The sequence below is a fragment of the Actinia tenebrosa genome, unplaced genomic scaffold (assembly GCF_029948245.1).
Source record: "Actinia tenebrosa isolate PJP-AT-01 unplaced genomic scaffold, QUT_ActTen_1.0 PGA_scaffold0__85_contigs__length_37466705, whole genome shotgun sequence".
Lineage (NCBI taxonomy): Eukaryota > Metazoa > Cnidaria > Anthozoa > Actiniaria > Actiniidae > Actinia > Actinia tenebrosa.
The window spans coordinates 14968675-14993991 of NW_028292569.1; the positions used below are offsets into that span (position 1 = coordinate 14968675).

At 38.0% G+C, this 25317-nt stretch overlaps 2 protein-coding genes across 3 annotated transcripts; one reads left to right on the forward strand and one right to left on the reverse strand.

The window, feature by feature from the left end:
• Positions 1–1982: 1982 nt before the first annotated feature.
• LOC116295300 (uncharacterized) lies at positions 1983–9959 on the forward strand. 2 transcript variants are annotated; one of them, XM_031703081.2, is made up of 3 exons: positions 1983–2183; positions 2766–7528; positions 7998–9959. In XM_031703081.2, the coding sequence occupies exon 2, from the start codon at positions 2879–2881 to the stop codon at positions 7511–7513; it is 4635 nt and encodes a 1544-aa protein (XP_031558941.2). In that variant the 5' UTR covers positions 1983–2183; positions 2766–2878; the 3' UTR covers positions 7514–7528; positions 7998–9959. The 2 variants fall into 2 exon arrangements, with proteins under 2 accessions (XP_031558941.2, XP_031558942.2); XM_031703082.2 differs by having other exon boundaries at positions 2769–7528.
• Positions 9951–25297, reverse strand: LOC116295327 (uncharacterized). The gene is made up of 32 exons (XM_031703112.2): positions 24522–25297; positions 24029–24067; positions 23624–23659; positions 23127–23183; positions 22610–22630; positions 22074–22109; positions 21834–21892; positions 21499–21603; positions 21101–21183; positions 20584–20685; positions 20177–20249; positions 20071–20101; positions 19614–19718; positions 19066–19146; positions 18242–18337; positions 17844–17903; positions 17571–17753; positions 17175–17274; positions 16245–16768; positions 15765–15953; positions 15021–15087; positions 14869–14945; positions 14168–14747; positions 13893–13982; positions 13713–13759; positions 13463–13510; positions 13333–13377; positions 12760–12782; positions 12000–12048; positions 11338–11612; positions 10737–10905; positions 9951–10368 (listed from the first exon to the last, which is right to left on the reverse strand). Exons 1-32 carry the CDS (start codon positions 24798–24800, stop codon positions 10213–10215), a joined length of 3885 nt encoding a protein of 1294 aa, XP_031558972.2. The 5' UTR covers positions 24801–25297; the 3' UTR covers positions 9951–10212.
• Positions 25298–25317: the final 20 nt, after the last annotated feature.

The following is a 25317-nucleotide window of genomic DNA, read 5'->3' on the forward strand; positions in this document are numbered from 1 at the left end:
GATTTTCTTTCCTTCCCTCACAATACTTTCCCCTTCTCGTCCTTCCCTTTCTCTTAAAGATCTTGTCGTTCTATTTCCTCTCCTGACCAAATGCAACATCGTTCTTCACACAATTATTATCTGATATTTAAATAATTCTTAATAGGTTAAAATCCAATCGTTCCTATGAGATAATACCCACCTCAACATATTTTTCTGAGACAATGGTTTACACAGAAAAGGTCATATATTTATATTTATTTCTTTTTTGCAATCCTGCCTACAGCTTGCGCCGTTGTAAGTGAGTTTTTCATGAATTTGCTTAATCTTTAGGTGATCGTTCCCTTCCTCTGCCCCCCCCCCCCCCCCCCCCCCCTCTCTCTCTCTCTTCTCTCTTTCAGTTTAAGAGTGGACACCTCCATAATACGACCACCATGCTGTTACCTACACTTTATTTGGTCACTAGCGCTGTTAATCAGTTAAGACCGACCTCTATGATCCGGCAACGTCTGAGTAACCAGATATAATTACGAGCACTTGGCTAAGAGTTTCATATAACAAGTTTGAAACACAGTGTATTTTGAGAGTTTTTAAAAAATAATTTGCTAGAAACTATACTTATATTTAGAGAGCTATTCAGAATATGGACCTGTTAGTGAAACCGATACTTACATAAATTCTTGATAATAAAAGTGATACAAAGAAATTCAATTAGAAATACAGTATAAATTTGAAATTAGGGAGACATATCGCATTCTAGTCATCTTGCCTACCTGCGATAATTTACAGCATAAATTTACAATTCACATCGGATTACCTCGCGACTTTATATAAATATATGAAGTCTGGTTTGATACATGATGATTATGGTTGCTGTGACAAGAAAATTCTCAAATTTATTCTTAATAATTTATAATTTATATGAGATAGTATGATTTTTAATTTGACTGGAATGAAAAAGTTGTTGAAATAATAGACAGAAGTTTAAAAATATAACTTGAATTATTTGTTTATTAAGTAATTAGTTGGATAAAAATAAAGATAATGGACGAGTGCGAGCAAAACTAATCCCTAATTTTCGTCCGTTTTAAGCTTGACAGCAATAAAATTTACAATGGTAATTTCCTCTACGTTGAAGAGTTTTGCTTGCTGCCGTAAATAACATTCCATTTAAAAGATTAAATGATATCAGAACTAGCTCCACGCACTCTCTTGGAAGATGTTACGATATGTATACATATATATAACTGATGCTTTAGAATTCAGTAATAAGTATTTAAGATATTTTGTGTAAATCTTAGGAGTCATGCATATCATTTAATTGTTTCGTGCTGGTTTTCTCAGTTATAAGCCTAGCATTAAGCCACAAGATAACATTCAGATGTTTATTTTCCTGATGTGGGGCCAAAACATCAGAAGTTTTCGTTTAAATTCTCGTTCATATTGTAATTAAATTCAACATTAAGCAAAAAAAAAGACAATAATGACTACAAATTATTTATTCTTTTGTTTTATTAAGTAACATTCACTTATATTAATTATGAGGAATTTTATTATGTCTTATGATTATTGTTTTAGAAGTTATGAAATTAGTTGTGTGACTCCTTAAGTAAGAATTAGTCAAAGTACTTATTCGTGGGAGAAAATGGTTTTGTCATTACGTTTAATCATCCCACCGCTATCAAACAAAAAGTCTTTTATTTTCTAGTTGATTCTGTTGTAAAATTTCATCACGGCTGAAGCAGTCAAAACAAAGCATCTTTTTCGCTCTATTCTTTTCTTCACAATTAGGACTAAAGATATTGAAAATAAACATTTTAAAGCTCTTTTAAAGAAAAGTTCGTAGAAATTAGAAGCAGTAACCTATGACTCTCATTTAACATCTATCAAACTTGGTATTTCTGTAATCTAAGACTGCCAAATATTGAGCGTTAGTTCAGAAGCGAGTCATTTCTACGCGTGACTGGACTACAAGGTTTCTTATTATTAATAAAGGCGTGACGTTGTTGACGCTTGATGTATGCAAATCTGCCATAGCGTTCTAGTCTGACTTACAATAGCAATCACTATTAATAGTTTGGAGGCCATTTCGCTGAGGAGAAGACGCTACGATTCTTGGAGTTTAGTGGCCTTGCTCGAGGCTTTTGAAGAAGCTTATAGTAACCACACAAACCGCATTGTAACCAAGGACATCACACTCGACTGTGAGTAACAAATTTGTGTTTACGTTTGTTTAGTTGATCATTCCGCTTAAGGTAAACATAATGGTCGATATGAGCTTCCTTCCAGCGAAAAATATGCCTATTTTTTAAATCTTAAAACCAAGTTTTCTACTATCGCTTTTAGAGGTTTGATTATGTGTCGGATTAGTGTTGTTTTGGAGAAGTATTTCCTCGCGGGAAACGCCGTTCAACCGTCTTGAAACCCGAGTCGACAATTTTCAAATAAAGAGTGAAGCTACTGCTCGGAATTGCTATTAAATAGTCTTACTTTGGTTCAATAATATGCTGTCGAAAATTATTTTATTTTAAGATATCGTCAAAAGGCATTAAAAACGGATAGCATACTGTTCCAGTTCAGTTATAAGAGTTGTATGATCGGTCAAGGAAAATGTCAAAAAAGATATTATCCAGAGGAAGTGTTTGACATTTTTGAGCATCTTTATAGTCTCGAACCCAAATTGATAGGATATAAAAAATAGGTTCAAGATTTCTCGTTTTATTATTATTCATAATTTATTGCTTAGGATTTTATTTGACTGGTAATTGTATTGTTTTCGTCTTCAGTAGTTGGTGTTTTCTTACTATAGACAAGTTCGTGAAAGTACAAGATTCTTTGTACAGAAGTACATCATAGGCTCGCGAGATTGTCATTGTTTCTTTTTGAACGACGGAAAAATATGGAATCAGAAAGCCAAAATCCACGTAAGAGACAGTACTTGCTTGATCTCGATGACCCAAACATCGAAACTCATGAAGTATCTCGCGACACCAACACTACAACAGAAGTTCACCATAAGACAGAAGTGGTGGAAGAGTACAGCGAAGACCAGACAAACTTCAAATTAAAGTTTGAAGAAGCTCAGCGGAATCTTTTTGATCTGGAAGAAGAGCTGAGAGGGACCCGGGACAAGCTAAATCATCTTCATGGAGCGTGCGAAAACACCGAAGAAAAGCTTTCGATGTTGAAAGATGCGACCTTTCTTTACCAAAACATCGTGTCAAAACACGAGATAACGTTCAAGACCGTGGTAGAGGAAAACAGAATATTGAAAGTTAAGTTAGAACAAGCTGAAAATCTACAGAAAGAATTAGATGAAGAGAGAGAAAATAATCGTCTTCTCAACGATAGAATTATTGTCTTGGAACGCGTTAAAGAGCATGCTAATGAAGAGATCGGACGCCTGGATGCGCAACAGAAAGAATACGAGAAACGAACCAATGCTGAGCTCAACTCGTTGCGTGACCGCATCAATGAGTACGAAGTAACTTGTACGGGACTACGTAGCAAGCTGGAAATCAAGGAGGAAGAGTTGATTCATTTGAGATTCCAACACACCGAAGAATTGGAGAGCTTAAAGCTTGAACTGACAAAGAAACACGAGGATTTCGTGATTCATGCTGAAAAAAGTGAATCGCTGTCTCAAGAATGCGAAGTTTTACGTCAAGATAAAGCCCTCGGGGAAGAAAATCTCTTAAAGGAAATCGAATCTCTCAAAACGAAGTGCGATGAAATCGACGGAGAAAAGGGAACTCTCGAGAAAGAGAAAGAAGAAATCTTCAACGAGCTCAGTGGTCTGGAAGCAAGACTCCAAGATCTGGAAACACTTCAAGCAGAAAGATTTGAGCTCAAGAAAGAGAACGAAGATCTACGAGCGAGAATCGAGATACTCCTGATCGAAAAGAGTAAACTTGAGGAAGAGAAAGCAGAGCTCGAAGAAGACCTTGGCAAATTAGAAGAGCGTATGAATGACTTGGACGCGCTACAAGATGACCATGATGGGCTCTTGATGAAATATCGAGAACTGCAAACAAAGTATGACGAATTGCTGGCCGAAAACTCTGGTTTTCTTGATCAAGTTCACGCCCTGGAGGACGAGGAAGCAAAGCTCAAAGATGAGATTGAAGATTGGAAAGGAAAATACAAGACAGTGTCAAAAGAAAAAGATGAGCTCGCAAGCCGTGTGAACCGGCTGGAAGACGTGGAGTCCCGACTCAAGAAAGAAATCGAGGATTTGAAAGCAAAACTGGAAAAAATGCGGGAATATGAGACCAACTATAAATCCTTGTTGAAGGAAAAGGAGAACATTGAGCGCAAACTCAATGATGAAACAAGGAATGTCAACGATTTGAGACGTAAAATCGAGAGGCTGCAAAAGGAGAATGATGAGCTGAGCAGCAAGGAGAGAAAGCAGAGGAATAGGATTTCCGAACTTGAACGCGAAGTGAGAGACTTGACCAGAGAAAAAGAAAGGTTAGCGCAGCAGCTGAAGGACGCGAAATCAAGAGCTGATGAGAACTCGAAGAAAGTAGATGAGCTGAAGGATCGTATCAGGGAGCTAGAAAAGCAGATAAAAGAAAAAGACAGAAAACTGAAAGAGTTGGAAGAAGACAACAAGAAACTGGAGGATGAGCTTGACTCTTTGACAGAAACTCTCGAAAGCGGCAAAGCTTCTTACATGAAGTTGGCAGAAGATCTGAACCAGGTGAAAGATGAGAATGAACAATTAAGAATCGAGCTGGAAGAACTGAAGTCGAAACCTATTGTTGTAGAAGAAGCTCCAGTAGCAGCAAGCGCACCTGACTTTGACATGACTGGTGACCTAGAGGGACTAAAACTTGATTTAGAGGACGCAAACAAGGAGAAGGAAAGGCTTGAGGATGAGTTGAAGAAGATGACACAAAAGTATGACACAATGTACGAGGAGCTGACCAAGAAGATCACTATTTTAGAGGAGCGGTGCGAGACTCTTCGCAAAGAGGGCGTCGAGAAGGAGTTGATAATAAGCCAACTGAGACGAGACGAAAACCGCTACAAGGAGCGAATCGGTGAACTTGAAAAGCTCCTAGAAACAGCTCCTGAAGACGGAAAATATGAAGAACTGTCCAATGAAAACGACGCTCTTCATAAGAAGATCAAAAAATTGGAAGACGAGGTACGGTTCCTGAGCGATGAGCTGAAGAACGCTGACGACTTGTCCATTAACGAGACCGCGGAACTGGAAAAAGAAACCAAAGTTTTAAAAGCCAAGATTGCAGATCTCGAAAAGAAAGCTAAAGAAGACGAGAAAGAAATTGAACGGCTTAGAAAACTGGATAAGCGGAAAGGAGATGATGATTGGAAGAACCAGTACAACAGCTTGAAGATTAAGTTTGACAGTCTGGAGCGCGACCGTGACATGATAAAGCGAGAGAAAGAAAGGCTTCATAAAGATTATGTCGACGCAGATGATGAGCTGACAAATATCCGCTCAAGATTATCAAAGACGAAGAAACAAAACGATGAGTTAAACATTGAGATCAATACCTTGAGAATCCAAATAAGAGAGTATGAAAGAAACTCGAGAAGCGAAACCTCGAATCTAGAAATAAACGAGGTAAAGAAAAAGCTAAAGGCTAAAGAAGAGGAGGTAGAAAGGTTGAGGAATGAGCTCAATGGTATCGACGGAGAGGAATGGCCGCAGAGGTACGAATCGTTGAAACTCAAGTACGAAGAACTGGACGACGAGAAGAATTCCTTGTACAAGGAGAAGAGTGAGCTGCAGAGAGAGCTGCGTATCTCAGCAGAGAAGGTAGCAGAATTAGAAATCAAAATCAGTCACAGTAACAATGATGAGAAAAGGTTTAGAGAAGAAATACGCATCTACAAGGTCAAAATCAAAGAACTAGAAGTACGAATAGAGAAAGTAAGCATAGGCGACAAGGAGGAGATTGACAAGTTAAAACGGCGCATCGTTGAGCTTGAAGAAGAGATTATACGATTGAAGAAACTACTGATGGATGCAAGTGATGATGGCAAGACTCGTGATAAACTACAGGCAGAGATTGAAGATCTGGAAAAAGAAGTCATTATTCTTACCCACGAAGTTGAGCTCAAAACCGCGAAGACTAGAGACCAAAGTAAAGAAATCGAAGAGCTACTGCTACGCATCAAGGAACTTGAAAATCAACCAATTCCTGAGCCTCAAAAGATTCAAGTAACAGAAACAGTTCTCGAGGAATCCGTGCCCGACGGAGTATCTCCATGGGTCTTGCCTCCCGAACCAGTTCCAAAAGAGACATCAACACTTATCGTCGATGTTATTTGCTTCCCAGAAATAGTACTTGGTGTTCTTGTGCGAAGCAAGCAGCGCAGTGGTTACCGATTTCAAGGTAAAGGAAGAACGCTGTCTCAGTATGAATTCCAGGTAGAACCACTTCCTGGTACAGTACTAGTGGGCGTTCCACTGGCTGTCAAGGTTGATGCCTCCGAGACTCCAACGTTACAGCATCCTAACTTAATTGACGGGATACCAGGTGAAGACCATATATCTCCAGATATGGACGTGATTGCTCAAAGCGCACCAGAAGCGTTTCCATACGAATATGAACGAAACCGTTCTCCTGTGGCAGTCACGTTGGAGGCTAACGAAGTTCAAGCAGCTTATCCTCAAATTCCACAAATTTTGGATACTTCGGAGCCACGTTCTGGAGCATTCAGGCCCGTCTCGCCTAGAGGTATGGAACCATGGCCAAGAGAAGTAGACCAAGACTCCATGAGGGTACCAATAGGAAAACTCGTCCCCATAAGAGCTGTTATACGTGATTCCACAGCAGTCGTGCAACGTGCCCAACCCACAATGATTTCCCATGATGATTCAGTGTTCGACGACAGGACGTTCAAGCCAGTCGAAGTTGGCAGATCAAAGTCCTTTAGTGGAGGAGATAGAAGAAGTCACCCAGAAGAACCCAACGGGTACCCCAATGGATACCATGATGGCTTTATCTACCCCAGAGAACTGCAACAACGATATCAAGAAGAAAGAGAAGTAAAAGCGGTGAAGCCTTCGGAATACAGACAAGAAGTGCCTTTGGGCTTTGACCAAGATGATGGTGTGAAAAGAGGAACTATGTGGAAACCGGTGGAAGAAATGACTCCTATGGAAAGACAACGACGTTCTGTTGGATCGCTTGATAGATACTCGTCAGATGAACGAAGTACAAGAGATGAAGAACCTAGTAGGTACGATGATGGTCGGCAAGTGGACAACAGAAGGCGTATGGAAGACGAAGCACAATTACGACGAAGACAAGATGAAGAACGAGCCAACATGAGAAGAAATAAGCAGGAGAGACATTCCTTTGACGAAAGGAAGATGAGAGGCAACAGACGTGATATGGAAAGAGAAGGAGACAACAGGCATATGATGGATGAAAGAGGCATGGGAGGGTATTACCAAGACCAGGAAAGAAGTATTGGATGGGACAAAAGATTGATGAAAGAAATGCCTAAGAGAGAGACAAAGCAACAACCGGAAGTGAAACTCTGGTTATAGACGTAAGCAACTCGTGTAAGTATATACACACTCCCTTTTATTCAATCTAACTACAAAATATCTTTTATTGTTAACATCAAAAATCTGAACATGTGAGTTGGGTCGCGTTAATCAAGACCTTTAGCATCAGATTAGCCGCTAACCGCTAGGGACCAGGCCCAGAAAAACGCCCGCAAACACAGAGAAACGCTCAGGATAAATGAAATTCTCAACTTCGTTATGACGCCTTGCTAAATGTGAGTGAAAGTTTGACCGAAAACGCCTGACGTCGAACTGCAGTTTGAGGGGCTAGCAAGAACGTCGCGCTAAAGGTCTCTAATAGTCCTCTTATTGTGTTGAGGTCTGTCTGTCTGACTATCTCAGTGTCATTATTCATAGTAGCACTACAGATTTACCATCTGTACACTGAAAACTACAAAACCAAACTTAGACAGTGCTGGGGAGCGCAAGTGCACAAAATGACCATTCTTTTTATTTTTCACAGATACATGTGATTAGGAAATAGAATGTCTAAATGAAGGCTTTGGCTGATCGTAAAAATTCCTAAGGGTTGTAGTGCGTTCAAAGAATTCAACCATGGACATATTCGCCTCAACAGCTAAAGAATTACAGAACTTAATCACAATGTGACAGAAAGAATCAAGAGGTTTGACCTGGTTAAAAAATCTCAGAAACTTACATATCAGTTACTTTGATTGATAAATTGAGCGAGGCTTTAATATAGTTACGTAATTATAAAAGTACGCGATGTAGTTCGGACTTAAACACGACTAGAAGAGTGTATAGATGCATCGAGTGTGCGCATTATTAGTTGTCTCAATAAACCTGTGAAAAATGATCTTGCATAGGCATTTAAGGCTCGCAGCGTTGATTTATAAATATGGTTTTTAAAATGCTTACGTACGTGCTTGCCAAAATTCGCGTTTCAAGCCAACCTATCCCTAATAATCGGTGTATATTTTGATCAGCCCAGAGGTTGTTTCAGGGTATCGATAAGATTTGAATTGTTTTTCACACTAAAACGTGTTACTTTCTAATGCCTATCAAATTGATAATCTTTTTTCACGGGTTTACTGAAACAACTCTATAAGGGATTTGAAAAATGTTGTCGAAAAAGAAATCAACTGTTTGAACTTTTCTGCAACAAAATGTTCATTTGATCCCCTTTTTTTTTTCCTGAGTGAAGTAGTGCAGTGTTGATGCTCTTTATTGAGAGTTCCCAAAATTGGTTTCCACTCTTTCTCCCCTCGATCTTCCGGGGAGTGACGTCAGACATTTTTTACCATTCGTAGCATAACAGTTTGAATGAAGGTCATCTAGACTGAATTCGTCTGAAACGTACATGGCAATACTGCGCAATATTGTATCCATTGCTAGGTTTGATAATTTAGACTTCACTATGCGTAACAATGTGTAATTCCTTGCTCTCAGAGCCTGCAATACTTTTGGCCAGGGGCAAGTAATAAGCCTCCTTAATGAAAAACTATATTCTCTTACCAAGATCCTACTCATTTGACGAGTTGACTAATAAGTAGCGTCTTGGTACGAGAATGGTGGAAAATATATGAAATCTGGTTCAAGAGAATACTTTCTTAATGGTCTTATTACACATTTACGGTCGATATCAGTGTAATAAAGCCGTGAATAAAAACCATATCAGTGAAGTGATACGATATCACTTCACGGTAAACTGGAAATTGTAAATTTTGTCACTTTATCGACCCTAAATGTATAATAAACAAATTATCACATGCTAAGAGATATATAGAGGTTATCACTTGAGAGCTGGATATCTTGTTTATTCACTCGTCTCCCATCTGATATCGCTCGCTCACTCGTTCGCGATGTCATGGAAACTCGTGAATAAAAACGATATCCAGCTCTTAACACGTGATAACCTCTATATATCCAACCAAAAACGATATCAAGCTCTTAACGCGTAACTAACCTCTATATATCCACCCAGTCCCCTTTTGCTTGATGGCGGCCCGTAAGGAATGAGTGGACAATGAGAACAAGGAAAGTGTGCATTCACAACGTGAATAAATATATCCTTGATTATAACATTACCAAATAATATTTTCGTATCTTAGATAATAATTAAGCAACATTGCACATACAAAATTTTGATAGGAACATCTACGAAGATGTTTATTATATTTGTTACACAAATCAAGAAGATGAAAACAGAGTATTCTATCAGTTAAAATAATTCTTTTCCTTCAGTTCTGAACCTGTTTTTCATTTAATTTTGTCTTGGGGTGAAAAATCGTAGCAAAACGTCTCCTGTGTGAGCTACAAAGGATTATAATGATAATGTGTCTTTAATTTCTCAAAGTTGATAATTAGTCGTATATGAAACAATACAGCACTTGTATACTTGACAAACTCAGTTAAGTTAATGTCATATCCAAAAACAATTATATTAAAAGACTTTGTTCACATATATGAATGTATCTGAATATCATTTCCAGTTTTAATTTTAGATTGTTAGTTCCTTAACCAAGTACCAATTGACGCTTTTTATCAAGCGCTTCATTGAGTTAGTTACAAGAGAATTTGCGATTGTTCTTCAGATTGCTGTTCTCGTTCAAGCCAGTTATTTCGGCAGCCATTTTTGCGGCGGAGAAATGGTTGCCTTGACGATCAAGTTACGTGTAGTCAAGTGTTTACAGTGATTTGATATTAGCTTGAAGTTGTCAAAAAGAACCGAAGAGATTACTTATGTTAAGGTTCGGTAGTTTGTTTTTGGCTTTTCGGCTCCTGAAAGAAGTTTTTATTTCTGATTTATTCTTTGGAACATCGTTTGCTGAATAGTATTTCTGGATTCCTTGCTTGTCCCAAGAGGATAACGACTGAAAAGTAGTAAAAAATTCTAAATATTAATCATTATCTGAAAGTCATTATATTCAGATCCCCTTGTAAAAAAAAAAAACTCCACTTGGGCTACCTGTGTCTCAAAGTGCGGACGCGTCTAATTTTCGCGCCATATTTTTTGAAGCACCTTGGACGCCATTAAAAACAATAAAGGAGGTGAAGAAGCGTAAAAATGTAGATTCTCTCGCTTCTAGTCAAAAAAGGAGGGACTGGATTGCTAAACCTTTCATATTCATGGGCATTCGCACACTAGATTTATTTATTTCCTTTAATGAATGCTTGGTGGAATCAAAGAGATTGAACTTTGAGCAGTAAAGACAAGAGTCGTTCCGACTTTCAACATTACCTTCTGCACGTTTTCAGCCGTTGATAACTGTCTTGGTATGATAGTTTTATTATCGGTTGGTTCTTCACGTTTGCTAAGACCTTGAGCAATGAATGGGAGATTGAACGCCTGGTTGGGAGTCGTAGCTGCTGGTTTGCGTTGTCCTTCTTTCGGAGCACGATGTGGAGACCTGGAAACACGAAACGTTTGAGGTGAGTTTAAAACTTTACTCCATTATTACAACCAACATTTTATAATATAACCTAGACTTACCTACTAAGATAATAGTTAGAATCCCTTGGCTCGACCCGAAATTTGAGGAATGAAATTGCACAAGAGAGTATTGAATTGCATAATGCCTGATATCGATAGCATGCGTGAATGATTTCGTAACACAGCTGGTGACTTCTTCGTGGACTGAAATATTCGCCCGTAGATAAATTGATGAAACTTCTTTTCTCATGCCATCTTTTATGGCTACCCTCCCTAGGGGATTCTAATACCGTTTGCATGACGCATGTAATTTGAGGGAGGGGAGGTAAAGATGGTTTCTTGATATAAATAAAGAGTGACTTCCTGTTGGAATATCAAGGATAAGTTTCTGATAGTCATAATAACTTACTTCGGGTTTTGATGTCCACTTGATTCTACTGTAAGAATTTGCGTATCTCCCTTCGTTTCTACAATACGAGCTCTCTCAAGAAGAGCTTTCTGCTTCATCATCTGTTGTTGGCGCGTCATAACTTTTGGTTTACCACGTTTTCTTGCCGGTGGAATTTTTGGAGGGGGTGTCTGTGGTTTGCTCTTCTTACTGGAACCAATCATCATAAAGCCTTGTTCGATAGGCGTTTCTATACTTTCAACTTTGCTAATTAGAGGAAGTACTATATCAGTCTCCTGTAGTATGAAAAAAAGCATTACTTCAAAAAAAGAGCGAAACTTAAATAATTAACAATTATTCGCCGAAGGCGAAGTGAATATCGGGGAATAATAACCAAAACGAAGTTGAGGTTATTATTCCCGATACTCACTGAACCTGAGGTGAATAAAATTGTTTTAGTATAAATACGCAGGTCATTCTTTCAAAAAAAGGGGAAAAAAGAAGATAAAAGACACATTTGTTCAGGTAACAGCAACAAAGCGGCTGGCCGCCATTTTGGATTATCGCTGGAGGTGATATCGTGTGATAATCTGAGTTTCTCGACCAATCAGCGCGCGAGATTTTCAATAATCACCTGTGTATTTATACTAATAAATGTTAATTTTTCTTTTAATTTGACTTGCCTCATCCTTTGTTTCATCTTCTTCTTCTTCTCCTCTCGACTTCACATACCTTAAGATAAAAGATAGAAACTGAACTATGACAGACTTTCACGGTACTGATAAAATAACCAAACGAAACAAATGTTTCAGAATAAGTAGCGGTTATTGATTAGGATTGTGTTGGTGTGTTGAATACACCAAATCAAAATATGGCGACCAATTTGAATACGGGATACCTGTTGTTGTTGACTGACTAGTGTTCACGTGGAAAAATAAAAGCGTTTTCGTATGTAAGAGAGGCAGTTATTCAAATTGGTCGCCATATTTCAATTCGGTGTATGCAATAAGCGAATAAGGAGTAAAACGTAAACATCATGTGAAAAAGTTTCATGTGTTGTTTCGAGCGTGAGGCCTTCGCCGCAGTTTACTCGAGTGACATCCGAAACGTCAGCATTGATACAACCTTATTCACACGGTGTAAGTTGTTTTTATTCACTCGTTGCCTTAAGAAAGAGTTAGTTTCTAACTTCTGTTTGAATAAGTTTGAATACATTAAAAGTTAAGCAACGCCCACCAGGCACCTACACCCGCAAAAAATCAAAAATACCACGCCTCAATTTGTAGTGTGTTCCAAGCAAAACTCAATGCTACAGTTTTTCGACCGCCAAGAGTAAATTAAATGTTTTATTTGTTCTTTAAAACGAAATGTTTAAAAAAACTAAACGAAAACAAACCAACTATAAGGAAATTATCAAACAAACAAATAACCGTATGGACCGACCTTTCCGGTTCTGACTGTATCACCTGAAAGTCAAAGAGAACACAATATTGTTACGTCATACTCCAGTTACACTACTTAAGTTATGAGGTGTTTACGCTATGCATTCCGTAATTATTTCTTTCGTTTTCAGTAGCACTTGACAATCTAATCAAGGACCCCTTTCAAATTATCTTGGATGAGGGGCTAATACGAGCAAAAATTTTAAAAATTACATTTTTTTCGACGTATTTTTATCATTTTCCCCCTGTTAGACTCGAATCCATGATAATTCTTAGAGGGGTCTATTTCACAATACATTATGAATCTAATCTTCGATGAGCCGAACCTAATGAATTTAATTTAATTTATTTTAATAAATTAACAGTTCTTGCGCATTTCGCAAGCCTCAATGCGCTTACAAGATAAAAGAAAAATATGTACAAAACATAATATAAATAAATAATATATTTTTTTATAATGACATCAAGGAAGACCGCTTCGTTATCTATTGTTTCAATTAGGTTTGGCTCATCGTGTGAAGTTCGACGTGGGACCTGATCCTAACTTTATGTTTTCTTTCGGTTGACTACTTACACTCTTTCCTGCTACGGGTTCCCGTCGTATTGAGCGGCGGCGAGCCTATGAGAAAAAAATAAATGTTGCAACACTGATTGACTTTGCGACATGAAGTGTATAATTATGGCTTACTCTATTTTCAGCATACCTTGCGAGTTTGTTTCCACAACTCGTAAAACTTTTCATAATGTCCAAGCTGTAAATAAAGTGCATGTCTTTAGGGAGGAGATTAGTTTATAATTTTAAGGCCTAACTCGCTGAGTTAATAAAGACATAAATAGTGTCCAAAAGCATGAAAAATTAATATTATAACTTTTGGTACTAAGGTAACCGGTGCTAAACTATTTATGATGCCGTCATGAAACCTCAAAAAAATAACTAGAGACCTCTTTACTTACCCTTTCGTTTAGCTGATACTGAAGGGCATCACCCGTATCCTTAATGACTGGAAGAAAATACCAAATATCATGTTACAGATTACCATGATCCTCGTCTCAATCTATGGACCAACACAGGAAGCCCAAGGACAACCCAAAGACAACAATTTTCTTCTAGTGGCAATCCAAACTCATACTTACTATTGATAGCAGCTTGAGCCATTGAGGCGAATTGCTTCTTTATTCGATCTTCAGATAATTTTCTTACTCCTTGACCTCTCCTTAAAAATTCTAATTAAAACCGATTATTAAAAGGCTATTAACATATAATATGTGTACACCACACCACACCACACCACACCACACCACACCACACCACACCACACCACACCACACCACACCACACTACACTACACTACACTACACTGCAAGGTCAAAGTTTCTATGGATATCTTTAAAAGAAATATTTTACTTACCATGCTTTTTGTCTTCGATAGTTTTGTCTTCCACTTCTGGTAAAGCATCAGTCCCAAGTAGACCAATCCGATCAGCTGCCATAATACCATGTTGCTCGTGCATCGGTCCATCGCGATGAAGGTCTAGCTGCAAAATGTTACTTCGTTTTCTCATACGATCTCCAACCGGGATGACATCATATAAACTTTGTAGACGATCTAAAACCGGGGAGGCATCGCCAAAATAACTTTGCTGTCGTTCTCTGGCAGGTAAAGCATCGGTATGAATGCTTTGACGCCGATCCCTCATAGGTAAAGCATCACTGTGGATGCTTTGACGCCGATTCCTCGTAGGTAAAGCATCACTATGAATGCTCTGTCGACGATCTCTCGAAGTCGGTAAAGCATCACTATGAATGCTCTGTCGACGATCTCTCGAAGTCGGTAAAGCATCGCTATGTATGCTTTGTCGACGATCTCTTGAAGGAAAAGCATTGCTGTAAGGAGCTGGAGGAAGATCACTGGCTGCAAGAACATCACTGAAAATACTTTGACGTCGATCACTTGTTGCACGAGTATCGTGTCCATGGCCTTGCGCGAGCTGCGTAAAAAAGTAGATTAAACCAACGGTATACGATTTCCCATTTAACTGAGATATACATAAGCTAAGGTTCACGATTGCATAAACCGCAATAGGCCACGAATCCTAGGGTGCATCTTACCTCGTTAAGGACTGGAACATCATCAACTCCTCCTTCTTCGCCAAGATATTTGGTTGCTTGTGACTCCAGCAATTTTTCTGTTATAGAGAAAATATGATTTTCAAAGTCATCCCAGAGGTAAAGTTCCTTAACTTCCAAGAAACAACTCTCACCTTCTTGATCTAGGAGATCGTAACCGAATTCCATGAAATTACAGATCTCTTCACACAACCGGTCTGCCTGAAGAGAGTAAGTAAATATAGTCAAAATTTCTTTTATCGCCTCGTTTTCCATTCGTTTCTGTCTCTGTCAAAAAAATACTTCAGTTTCGAATTCGGGAGCGTAGCCAGGATGTTCCGAGGGAGGGTAAGGGGGAGGGGAAAATTTAAAAATCCGCCATTTTGTTTGCGCCCCGAAACGCCGAACCAAAAAAAAACGCGGCCTTATGTTTTACGTTTTATTTTTTATAAATATAAAAACAGGCATAACATTTTACGTTTTTTAAAAAAATACCATATCCATTCTAAAAAGCTGCTTTTTTATTGCCCTCTGGCTACGCCCTTGCAATTTTTATAATATTCATTGTTCCAGTGATTGTCCCTTGAATTTCAAAGTATTCGTATTGTTGACGTTGTGCATTCTTGACTTTACAGTTGGTATTTGTGAAGATTTTGACGCTAATATGAGACTCACCCTGGGTAAACGAGTCTGCAAACAAAGCGGTATTTTACGGCTGATCTTCGTTTGCACGACACGTCATTACGGCCATATTGGTGGTCTTTAACAAGAGATTTCTCATTAGCTTCCATTGTCAATACCACCAACATGTCCGCTATGTGTTTGTCTCTCGACTCTAGAAATATCTTAAAACATAAATTCTGTTCCACTTAAAGCCGAAATAATTAAATCAGATTTACCTCTTCATTGATGACACTTGCAGCTATAGACGTTTCTTGGTCTATTACACTAGGAGGAGCATTTGACATTATGGCATCTGCCAGGGAGTGTTTTCGATCTTTAGACGCCATCCACGAGGCCAGTGAGTCACGTCTAGTGCCTCCCATGCTTATACTTGCCAAGCGATCCTGATATCCTGTTTGAGTGCCCTGTAGTGCAAAGAAAACTTTATTCCTATTTCAAAGAAGTCATTACGAATTGAAAGATTTTCCATAACTCTCCTTTTATTTAAATGGGCGACCAACATGGGCTTTTTCTAAGTTCGAGAAAAAGGATGCATTCTCGTCTAGGAGTTCGGTAAATAGATGCAGGGCTGTAGCCAGAGGTCCAATAAAATGACAAATATTATTTTGGGGGTTATCAATGCCGAAAGATTGAATGATTGAAACTGAATCCCTTAGAGCGATAAGCAGATTTTGCATCCGTGGGAATGAACTTACCGTGTCGCATAAAGTAACCATTTTTGCTTCCCTGACTTTGACGTAATGAGAATTCTCATCTGCATGCTGTCTTGACCCTACACCCTTTAATGTGTGTTCTTTGTCTTTCTTTTCTACTTTTTCTGTCTTCTTTTCTTTTCTTGGTTCTTCTTCTTTCCTCGTTCCTTCCTCTTTAGCCCTTTCTTGTTCTTTTCCCCTTTCTTCCATTCCCATTTCTTCCATTCCCATTTCTTCCATTCCCATTTCTCCCACTTCATCCTCTTCTTTCCCAGTTCCATCGATATCCTTTCCTTCTTCAGTTTCTTGGATTTCTTCTTCTGACGACTTCGACTCTTCCTCGCTGGCAGCCTTTGATGGGCCATCGCTGGTTTTGGCTTCAGTCACCTTCCGTTTAGCTTCCTTTGATTTTCTCTTGGAATCAGTTTCCTTTTTTAGTTTTGATTTCCTGACCGGTTTACCTGCTTTTTTGTGCTTTTCTGGTTTAGGTGACTCGATCTTAATCTCTGGACTCTCAGGTGAAACTTCTAAAATTTAAAACGTACCTCAGATTATCTAAATAACAAACTCGTACCCAGTCGTCACTCAAGGTTTTTTAATGCGCGCGAAGGAGATAGAGAAGCGACTGGATACGAGTCTGACTAAATAAATATATAGTTTTCCAAGCAGTCCAAGTCTTATCTAATTAGATTTCGCTTAATTTCTCTCTCTCTCTCACGACCGTCTACCACCAACCAGTACGATAAAATAGAATAACCTTTATTTAACATCAATGTTCATAGCTAAAAGCTACTTTTAGACAAACCATTTATGGAATCATTTTTTTGAAATTTTGCTTATTGCGAAGTGTGCTATTATGTCTATCCTTTTTCACCACTTCCCATCACCCTCTAAATAAAGACCTCTCCAGTAGCTTGGCAACTATATAAATACCTTGGGTAGGTGAAGGAGTTCCTGAAGTAGCTTCTTGTCCTTCGATAAATTCTGTTCTCTTGATTACATCCACTTGAGATTTCATTGCGTTCTCTAACTCCTGTGAAAAAGAAAAACATAATAATATATAAACCTCATCATTCACCAAACAATCAATGCTTGTATCATCACACATACTCACAACCAGTGATGACGTCACACTATACACGATAATGACGTCATACAAGTATATAAATGTTTTCATTGTCACTCACCAACAAGCCACACTTGTTTTATATCAACTTACATAAAACTAGACATGACGAGATGAGAAGTGAAATCTATTCTCTGACGACATACTGTACACAGTAATGATGTCATATTGTACATCGTAAATGACGTCATTCACATACGTACCTCCTGCGCTTGCGTCAGCTGTTCCCGTAACTCAGCAAGCTGTTGTTCTAGTTCCTCTACCTTGGAGGTGAGAAGGGTTATTTCTTCTCTGCTGGTAAGAACCTGTCGACCCAGTAGCTGACAGGTGGAACAGTCTGCCATGCCGGGTATTGACAACATCTGAGCTAAATTGCTTTCTGTTTCCTAACATAAGAAAACAAAAACTTTGGCTTGTCCATTAGGGCTGCTACATTTTTAGTTACCTATATTTTTATCAAGTATTTGTGCACTAACCTTTCTTGCTTGCTCTTCTTGTTTGTAGCTTTCTATTTGTGCCAGAAGCTCTTTATTTTGCTGGAAGAAAAAGGAATGGCTGACCAATGGAAAATAACAAAAAAGGAACAGCAAACATAATTGGAGACACAGGCTCTGAACCTCTAACGGTATGTAATGTTAATAATATTTGTACTTATCTACATTCATACTTAACAGTTAGATCCGAAACCCTTCGCCTCATGGGCTATTGACTCGTAGACCATAAGGGCGAGAGGTTTAATGGTCTTAGTCTAAAACTACTAATCGGTCAAATAAATAAATAAATACAAACAATTTTAAACATTAGGTTGAAATATTTTTTTGTGTTGTCTTTGGTCTACCACTAAACAAAATGGCCTCATGTTTTGTTTGCTCACTTCTTCTAATTTCAAAGCCTTGTTTTTCTGGTCCCTCAACTGCGCCTGCATAATATCATCAAAAGTATCTGGTCGTTTGAATTCTTCTTCTTTAGCCTGTAACACCGATAAGATCACAGGTTTTAATTGTTACTCATGTAGTGCTGGGAAAGAACAGGTGTTGGAATGGAAGTGTTATTAGAGGGGGTGGGGGTAAAGTTTAAGACTCTCTTTGGCTCAATGTTTTTACATTTCACACCACGTGTCATTCCCTAGAGTATTATTTCTTTTTTAGCAGTTGCACATGAGAAAAGATGAAGATGGATACAACTCAAACCAAGAAACCTATTCTCAAGAGAATAACGCGTGGTCTGAAATGGACAAAACGTAGTTAGGCTGAAGCAAATAAGGCCCCGTCCACACGTATCCAGAAATTTTTGTATCCGCAAATTTTTTTTTGCGGATATGAAAATGTTCGCGTCCACACGCAGCATATTCGAATTGTTTTCACTGTCCACACGTATCCGGAAATTTCTTGATCCGTCCCGATGCACGCTAGTGTCTAGTCCCTTTGACGGATAGTTTTTCTTATTATCAGCGTATTCGAAAATTTGCGGAGACGACCGTCCACACGTATCCGTATTCGGAGCGTATTCGAAAATGTCCACTCTGGAGACCGTTTTTGAAAATTTCCGGATACGGATACAAAAATTTCCGGACACGTGCGGACGCAACCCGTATCCGCAAAAAAAAATTTGCGGGTACAATTTATACGCAAATTTCCGGATACGTGTGGACGGGGCCTAAGGTAATTGATAAGCATCAAGACTTTAAACAGAACCAACCTTTGCTTTATCTTCTTCCTGTTCTTTAACCAAAGCTTTCTCTGTCTCTTGTTTTTTCTCTTCTTCCAATTTCTTGATAAGCTAAAAATGTGGAATACAGATACAAGAGTGATTCTATAAGTGATAACAGTGTAGTTTATGATACTCGGAACGTATATACCAGTTCTGCGATCAAAGGTTTCGAGTTTTCGCTGGTGCACGCCACTAGAATTAGAAATAAAAAATAGAAATGTATGGAAGTGGCGTCTACGCTAGTAGGTTTGGCGTGAACTAATTTGGCGCCAAAACGCGCGTGCTCGTCCCCCAACTCTAGTTAGACTCTCGTTATACTCTCGTTATACTCTCATTATACTCTCGTTATACTCGGAAGTTATGAACTTTGTGAAACTGAAAGTTTCGCGTCGAAATGCGCGTAGGACGCGCGGTCGTCCCTCAAGGCTAGCTAGATTCCCACGTTACCCCTAACAGAAGTTACATCCACCTTAAAAATTTATCTGAAGGAAGAAAAGGTAAAGCATTCGCGCAGTCTGTAGTGTAAATTTACGTACCTTCCTGCAGTTCTTCATTTCCAGAATCTTGTCCTTTAGTTCTTGCTCCTTCATCGTATTCTGCTGTTGCAGATTGGTCTTCTCTTCCTGAAGCTTTTTTACTTTCTGCAGTGAAATAATAGTACTGATATTATTAGCGATAACGAAATAGTTATTTGCATAGATGAAAATTTTCTAGTCACAATTGCGGATCTAGAAAGATTTTAATGGGGTAGGCTTTTACCTAGAAAGGCATTTCACACAGCGCTTCTTAGGTTTTAACATATCCTTTATTCCTACAAAGAGGGGTGGTTAGTCACCAGCCACCCTTGAACCACGTGGTTGGGCCAGTACCTTGCTCGATAGGTGGTCAATAGCACCAAGAGACTTCAATATATACAATTATTTATGTATACATTCACATATTCAAAATATATACATAAATATACAATACTATGGAAAGTTTAAAAGCACATACCGCTTCACTTGCTGACAGTTCAATCTTCAACCTAAGTATTCAAAAACATATAAATGTTAAGCTTTGTTTCCAGAAATTTCTTATTGTGTACCTTATTCAAACTTACTTTTCAATCTGTTCGTTTAGACCACCCATCGCCAGTATAATCATGTTTAAATCTTTTTCTAGCTGAACCTTATCTGAAACAAGTATAAGGCGTTTAAAATGAGCTCCAAAAATGATTAGTCCATTCCATCTCTTTCCCATCCAATCCCGGTTTATTTTTATCCCTCCCCTCCCCTCAATTTTCTAATATTGCTCTCCTCCTTCCACACATTCCACTTTCCCATTCCATTGCCCTTCCTTCCTTCTATTTTCCATTCCTTCGTATCTTGTCTCCTCTTGCTGCACGTTTTCATTTCCCAACATCCGATTATTCACCTATTCTCACTTTCCTCCTATTGTACTCTTCTTCGCCCCCTCTCTCGTTTAACTGGTTAAAACATTACTCAGTCCTCCCCTGTTGAGCATTACCTGTCTTGCCTTCCAGTTTAATGCACTTGACAATATCAAGCATTTCTCCTGCTACAAGTTTCCACTGTAGGCTTTCGTCCTTCTTGAGTAAACTCTTTCTTCCTGTTGATTATATATTTCTAACGTCAACAACCATTTGGCGAGCAAAGAGGAGCACAGAAGCCACATAAACAAGTCCACAGTTTCGGCACACCTGGTGGTTTTTGAATGCATTGAATTTCCTGGACATACATTCCAGTTTTTGTTCATGAAGAAAGTTTTTCACCCAAGAGGAAAAAATATATATAGTTAAATATGGCTGCTGTGTAAACCCTCTATTTATGCTAAATAATAATAATAATAATAATAATAATAATAATAATGATGATAATAATAATAATAATAATAATAATATAAATACTAATATTAATATTAATACTAACAATAATATTCTTAGTAAGCGCATTCCTAAAAGATCTCAATGCGCTTTATAATATAAAACCTTATGTAAAGAACACTATGAAATACTTAGTCTTACTTGATTTGGAGATACTGCCCATTTTTTGTTGCACGGCCATTCGTTTGTACATCAGAAGCTCTTCCTGAAGTTCGTTCTTTTCTCTGTTCATCATTAATTAGAATAAAATATGTCAGATGATATTTTATCATAAAACATAGCAAGAAAATTTGTAAGGCAAGGGTGAATCAAGGGATGGAAATGGGGAAAGGTGACGTCATGTTTGCAGTGAAAAATAAAGTGACGTCATATCATTGTTTAAAATTAAAATGACGTCATCTCAACGTTGATCAAGAAAAAATGAAGTGACGTCATATTAGTGTCAAAAAATGAAGTGACTTCATAGATAAACCGAGCATCGATTCTTGAATGTATAAACGACAGTTTTAGGTGTACTTTTCGATTTAATTATTACTTACTTTTCCAGTTCACTGACATCTTTTCCTTGCCTGGACAAAAGCATCATTTCTTTGTTCATTTCCCTCAATCTCTCGAATTTCTGTTTTGCTTGATCAAAAGTCTCTCTAATCAAAGTAAAGACCAAATACATTAGAATATATTCTATCTGAGAAGGTGGAACTCCCTAACTGATCAACAACTACTTCAAACTGCAACCCTCTCACGGTACCAACCCCTAGCTCCCTCTTCGCAACAGTTTTATGCGACATGTCTTAACGTTGAAATAGATTTCCATGGTGTGTAATATTTCTTTTTTAACAAACGAGCACCATTTCTAGTGTAATTATTCTCTTACTTGACTACACGATCTGAGCCTTCAATGTCATCCTTATTTTTCTTGGTCATTCTTTCAAGCTTGAATCATAAAAATAAAACGATGATAATGATGATAATGATGATAATGATGATAATGATGATGGTGATGGTGATGGTGGTCGTGGTCGTGATAGTGATGGTGATGGTGATGGTGATGATAAATAATAACTAAATAGTAGGGTTTGATACGTAGTACAATGCAAAGTATGGTTATACTTACCCGATCCAGTATTTCATCTTCATCCAAGTCTAGTGACTGGAGAAAATAGATATTTACTTATCCAAGAGACCACAAAGGACGCGTCCTTCATGTTCTCTTGAATTATTATGATTACATGAGATTATTTCATACAATAAATGGGAAGTAGTGTCGTTGTCAGAGCCATTATTTTTTACTGCGCATGATCGACGAAATTTCATCGCTGTGCATGCGCAGTAAGAAATAACACCCCTGGGAACGATATTGGGGGTGGGCTGGGAGATAGTCGAACGCGACGCGAAATTAGCAGGACATGCATAGGTAATTGAATTCAAATTAATATTTGTTATAGGGGGATGGGAGAGGGAGATATGATATATGTGATATATTTTTTTTGCTGATCTTCCCTTCTTAAAACCCAACTTTTACTTGTTTTTTTTATTATCTGCTATAAATGATAGTTCGGGGAAACGGAAGATTATTGGTTAAAGAGTGGAAAATTCACGAATATAATAATAAAAAGAGGATACAAGAGACCGCAGAAAAGAAATACTCACGTCATGTAGTGACTCGAGAACCTGGGGAAAATAAGAATGAATAAATGAAAGAAAACATAGCGAGTGAATAAGGAAGCTTGAACACCGTGCAAAAAAACTATAACTTGACTGACGTTTTAGACATTAGTACTTTGTCAAAATAAAAGAAATCATAGCTTGCAAATACTTCTATCATAGTAATTGGACTTTTCGAGGTTTGCGGAAAACTGGTCAGTAACGAGTAGTAGGACATGCGATGAATCATAGATTATTTTTTCAATAAAGCGAAAAGCTTAGCAAACTCTCCTCAATAACAGACTAACAACCAAAATAAATGTGACTTGATTGAAAAAGTAGAACCTATGGGGTAAAAAGAAAAATGGCGTCCAACAGTCTCATAATTCAGCGCGCGTTCTGCTCGTTACCAGTTTTCCGCACAACCTCGGAAAGCCTAAATACACTTTCAGTGTTTTTTAAAAGCTTATATATAAGCCTCATTGCATTTTTGCATTTTTGCATTTTTACAGATTGCATTTACCTCTTCTCGTTCTTGGCATAAGGCGTAGTAATCAGAAAGAATATTATCTAGATAAATCTAGAACAACAAGAAAAGAAGAAGTCAGGTTAGCAATAAAAGTGATTCTTCAGTTATTTTATAAATGCTTTGAGTGTTTTTTTCATGAGAGGGTCCTGAAGGGGGTCAGAATCACATTTCCCAGCCCCCATTTTGACCAAATTCCATTATCCCAGCCCATGTTTTTCTCAAATCTCAATCTCAATCCCATTCCCATTTATTGACTGTTTTTTGTTCGTGAATCCCATTCCCAGTGCATAAAATCCCATTTTCCCAGACCTTCAGGACCCTCTCATGAGTCTTTGGAACGGGTTATCACTCCGTGACAAGTTGATGTAAGACTGACTTAATCATAAATATTGAATTTAATATTAATATTAATGAAATTTCGAAGCTATTTGAGAATCAAGATAATCTTGCATTAATCCGACTTTTGCCCAGAAGCATGCATTAATTAATACCTGACCGGTGACACTTGCTCCTACTAATCCTTGAGACTGGAAATGAAAAAAAAACAAATAAACATTATACTGTCAAAAATTAAGTTGAATATGATATAATAATAATAATGAATAATAATGCAGTGTTCTTATATAGCGCATTTCACAACTGTCTGGTGATGTTTTAAATTCATATGACCAGAGGAGGGCTTTTTTGGGACTAATTTCATATTAACCAATACAACTGTCAGTGACTTGGACTTTGTCTTTAATCCATGTGTATGATGGGTTCTGTCATCCAAAATGGCGGACATTGATCGCTCGACTTGTTATTATTTAACGATGACCAGTTTTTTTTTTAATTCATGTATTTTTTATTTTATTATTTTTCTTTCGTCCTCGGTTTTCTGTTATCATTGTACTTACCGATTCGTCATCGTAGACTGCTTCGTATTCGTGCAAAAGCTGCAATAATGACAATCGAAATAAAGGTTAAAACATCTTAAGATTGTTACACGAGACGATTCGCAACGTTGTTCTAGTGTAACATGTACGACGCGTGGTTATCAGTGTTAACGATATTGTGTTGCGCCAAAATGTTACAGTTTTTCAACGACCTTCAAAACTCTTAAAACTGTTGCCATTGATTTGTGCAGCCGTGCGCACTGATGTTACAAGAGGACAACTTTTAACGCAAAAGTGAAGTAGCGTCAAAAATCGTGTTGTGTAGTATCACTCAAAGATGTACCTAAGGTGAGCGCGCACAGAGCGGTAAAACGGCACTAAAGAGGACCAGGAATACTTTGAGAAAGTCTAAATAAATTTTTCCTTAAGTCCTGTGCGTAAAACCTACTTTGATGATAGTAACATTTTTTGGAGTTTTCGCGAAAATAACAATCTAATATGACTCAAGGAATACCTTTGCTATTCTATCTGTTATGCCTCCAAGCTCATTTCCAAACCTCGATTTATCAACCCCACCAACCGGAACTGAGTGTATTGTCAGGGGGAGTTCGCTTTCATCGGATATATCCGGCCACTCGTTTACTGGCGAAGCTTGGCCATCCCCACCTTCTCGTACTCCAAATGGTTCATCGCTGTTCTTGCTAAACCCACCGAAGGTCTGAAAATCATGCGCTTCGGATTCATCTTTTTTGCCTCTCTTTCCAGCTATTTTTCTCCCATATCGCTGAGACATTGCTCCTCGAATAACACTTCGTCAATGCTCACACAATATTCTTATTGAAATTATACGTTTGATTAATCAGTTCTAAACTGATTTTCGAATTTTGCGCGCGCATTCTTAGAAACTTTAGCCCATCGCCGCCTCGGCCTTCGTGTGTCTTCTCGATTTGATTTCTATTGTGACGTTATAATGATAATGACGTCGGTGAACAACCAGGGATCATTGCGCCACGTTCGATCATTACATATTCAAGATTTTAAGAAGTTGTAATGACATTTTCGTCCGGCATTACCTTTATTTATACCTTTCATTTTCTTTTAAATTTCATATTATCTTTATTTTCAGTGGAATAGACCTCTTTAGCTTCGTTGTTTGTTGTGCACATTTCAGACTATGCGATGCCACTCTTGGGAGTTGATTCTTTCATATGTAAATATTTTATGGTTGTCATAAAAGAACAATTTTCAAGGGAATGTCATGTGAACGAAGCTGCTAAAAAGGTCCATAATATTAAAGCGAAACTATAAAG

Excerpts from the sequence above, each read along its gene's own strand:
- LOC116295300 (XM_031703081.2), top strand. The coding sequence starts at position 2,879 with ATGGAATCAGAAAGCCAAAATCCACGTAAGAGACAGTACTTGCTTGAT.
- LOC116295327 (XM_031703112.2), bottom strand. The coding sequence starts at position 24,800 with ATGTCTCAGCGATATGGGAGAAAAATAGCTGGAAAGAGAGGCAAAAAA. Across the intron at positions 20,686-21,100 it reads GGGCAGTATCTCCAAATCAA|GAAGAAAGAGTTTACTCAAG; the intron begins GTAAGACTAAGT and ends TATAATCAACAG. Across the intron at positions 20,102-20,176 it reads CTAAACGAACAGATTGAAAA|GTTGAAGATTGAACTGTCAG; the intron begins GTAAGTTTGAAT and ends TTGAATACTTAG.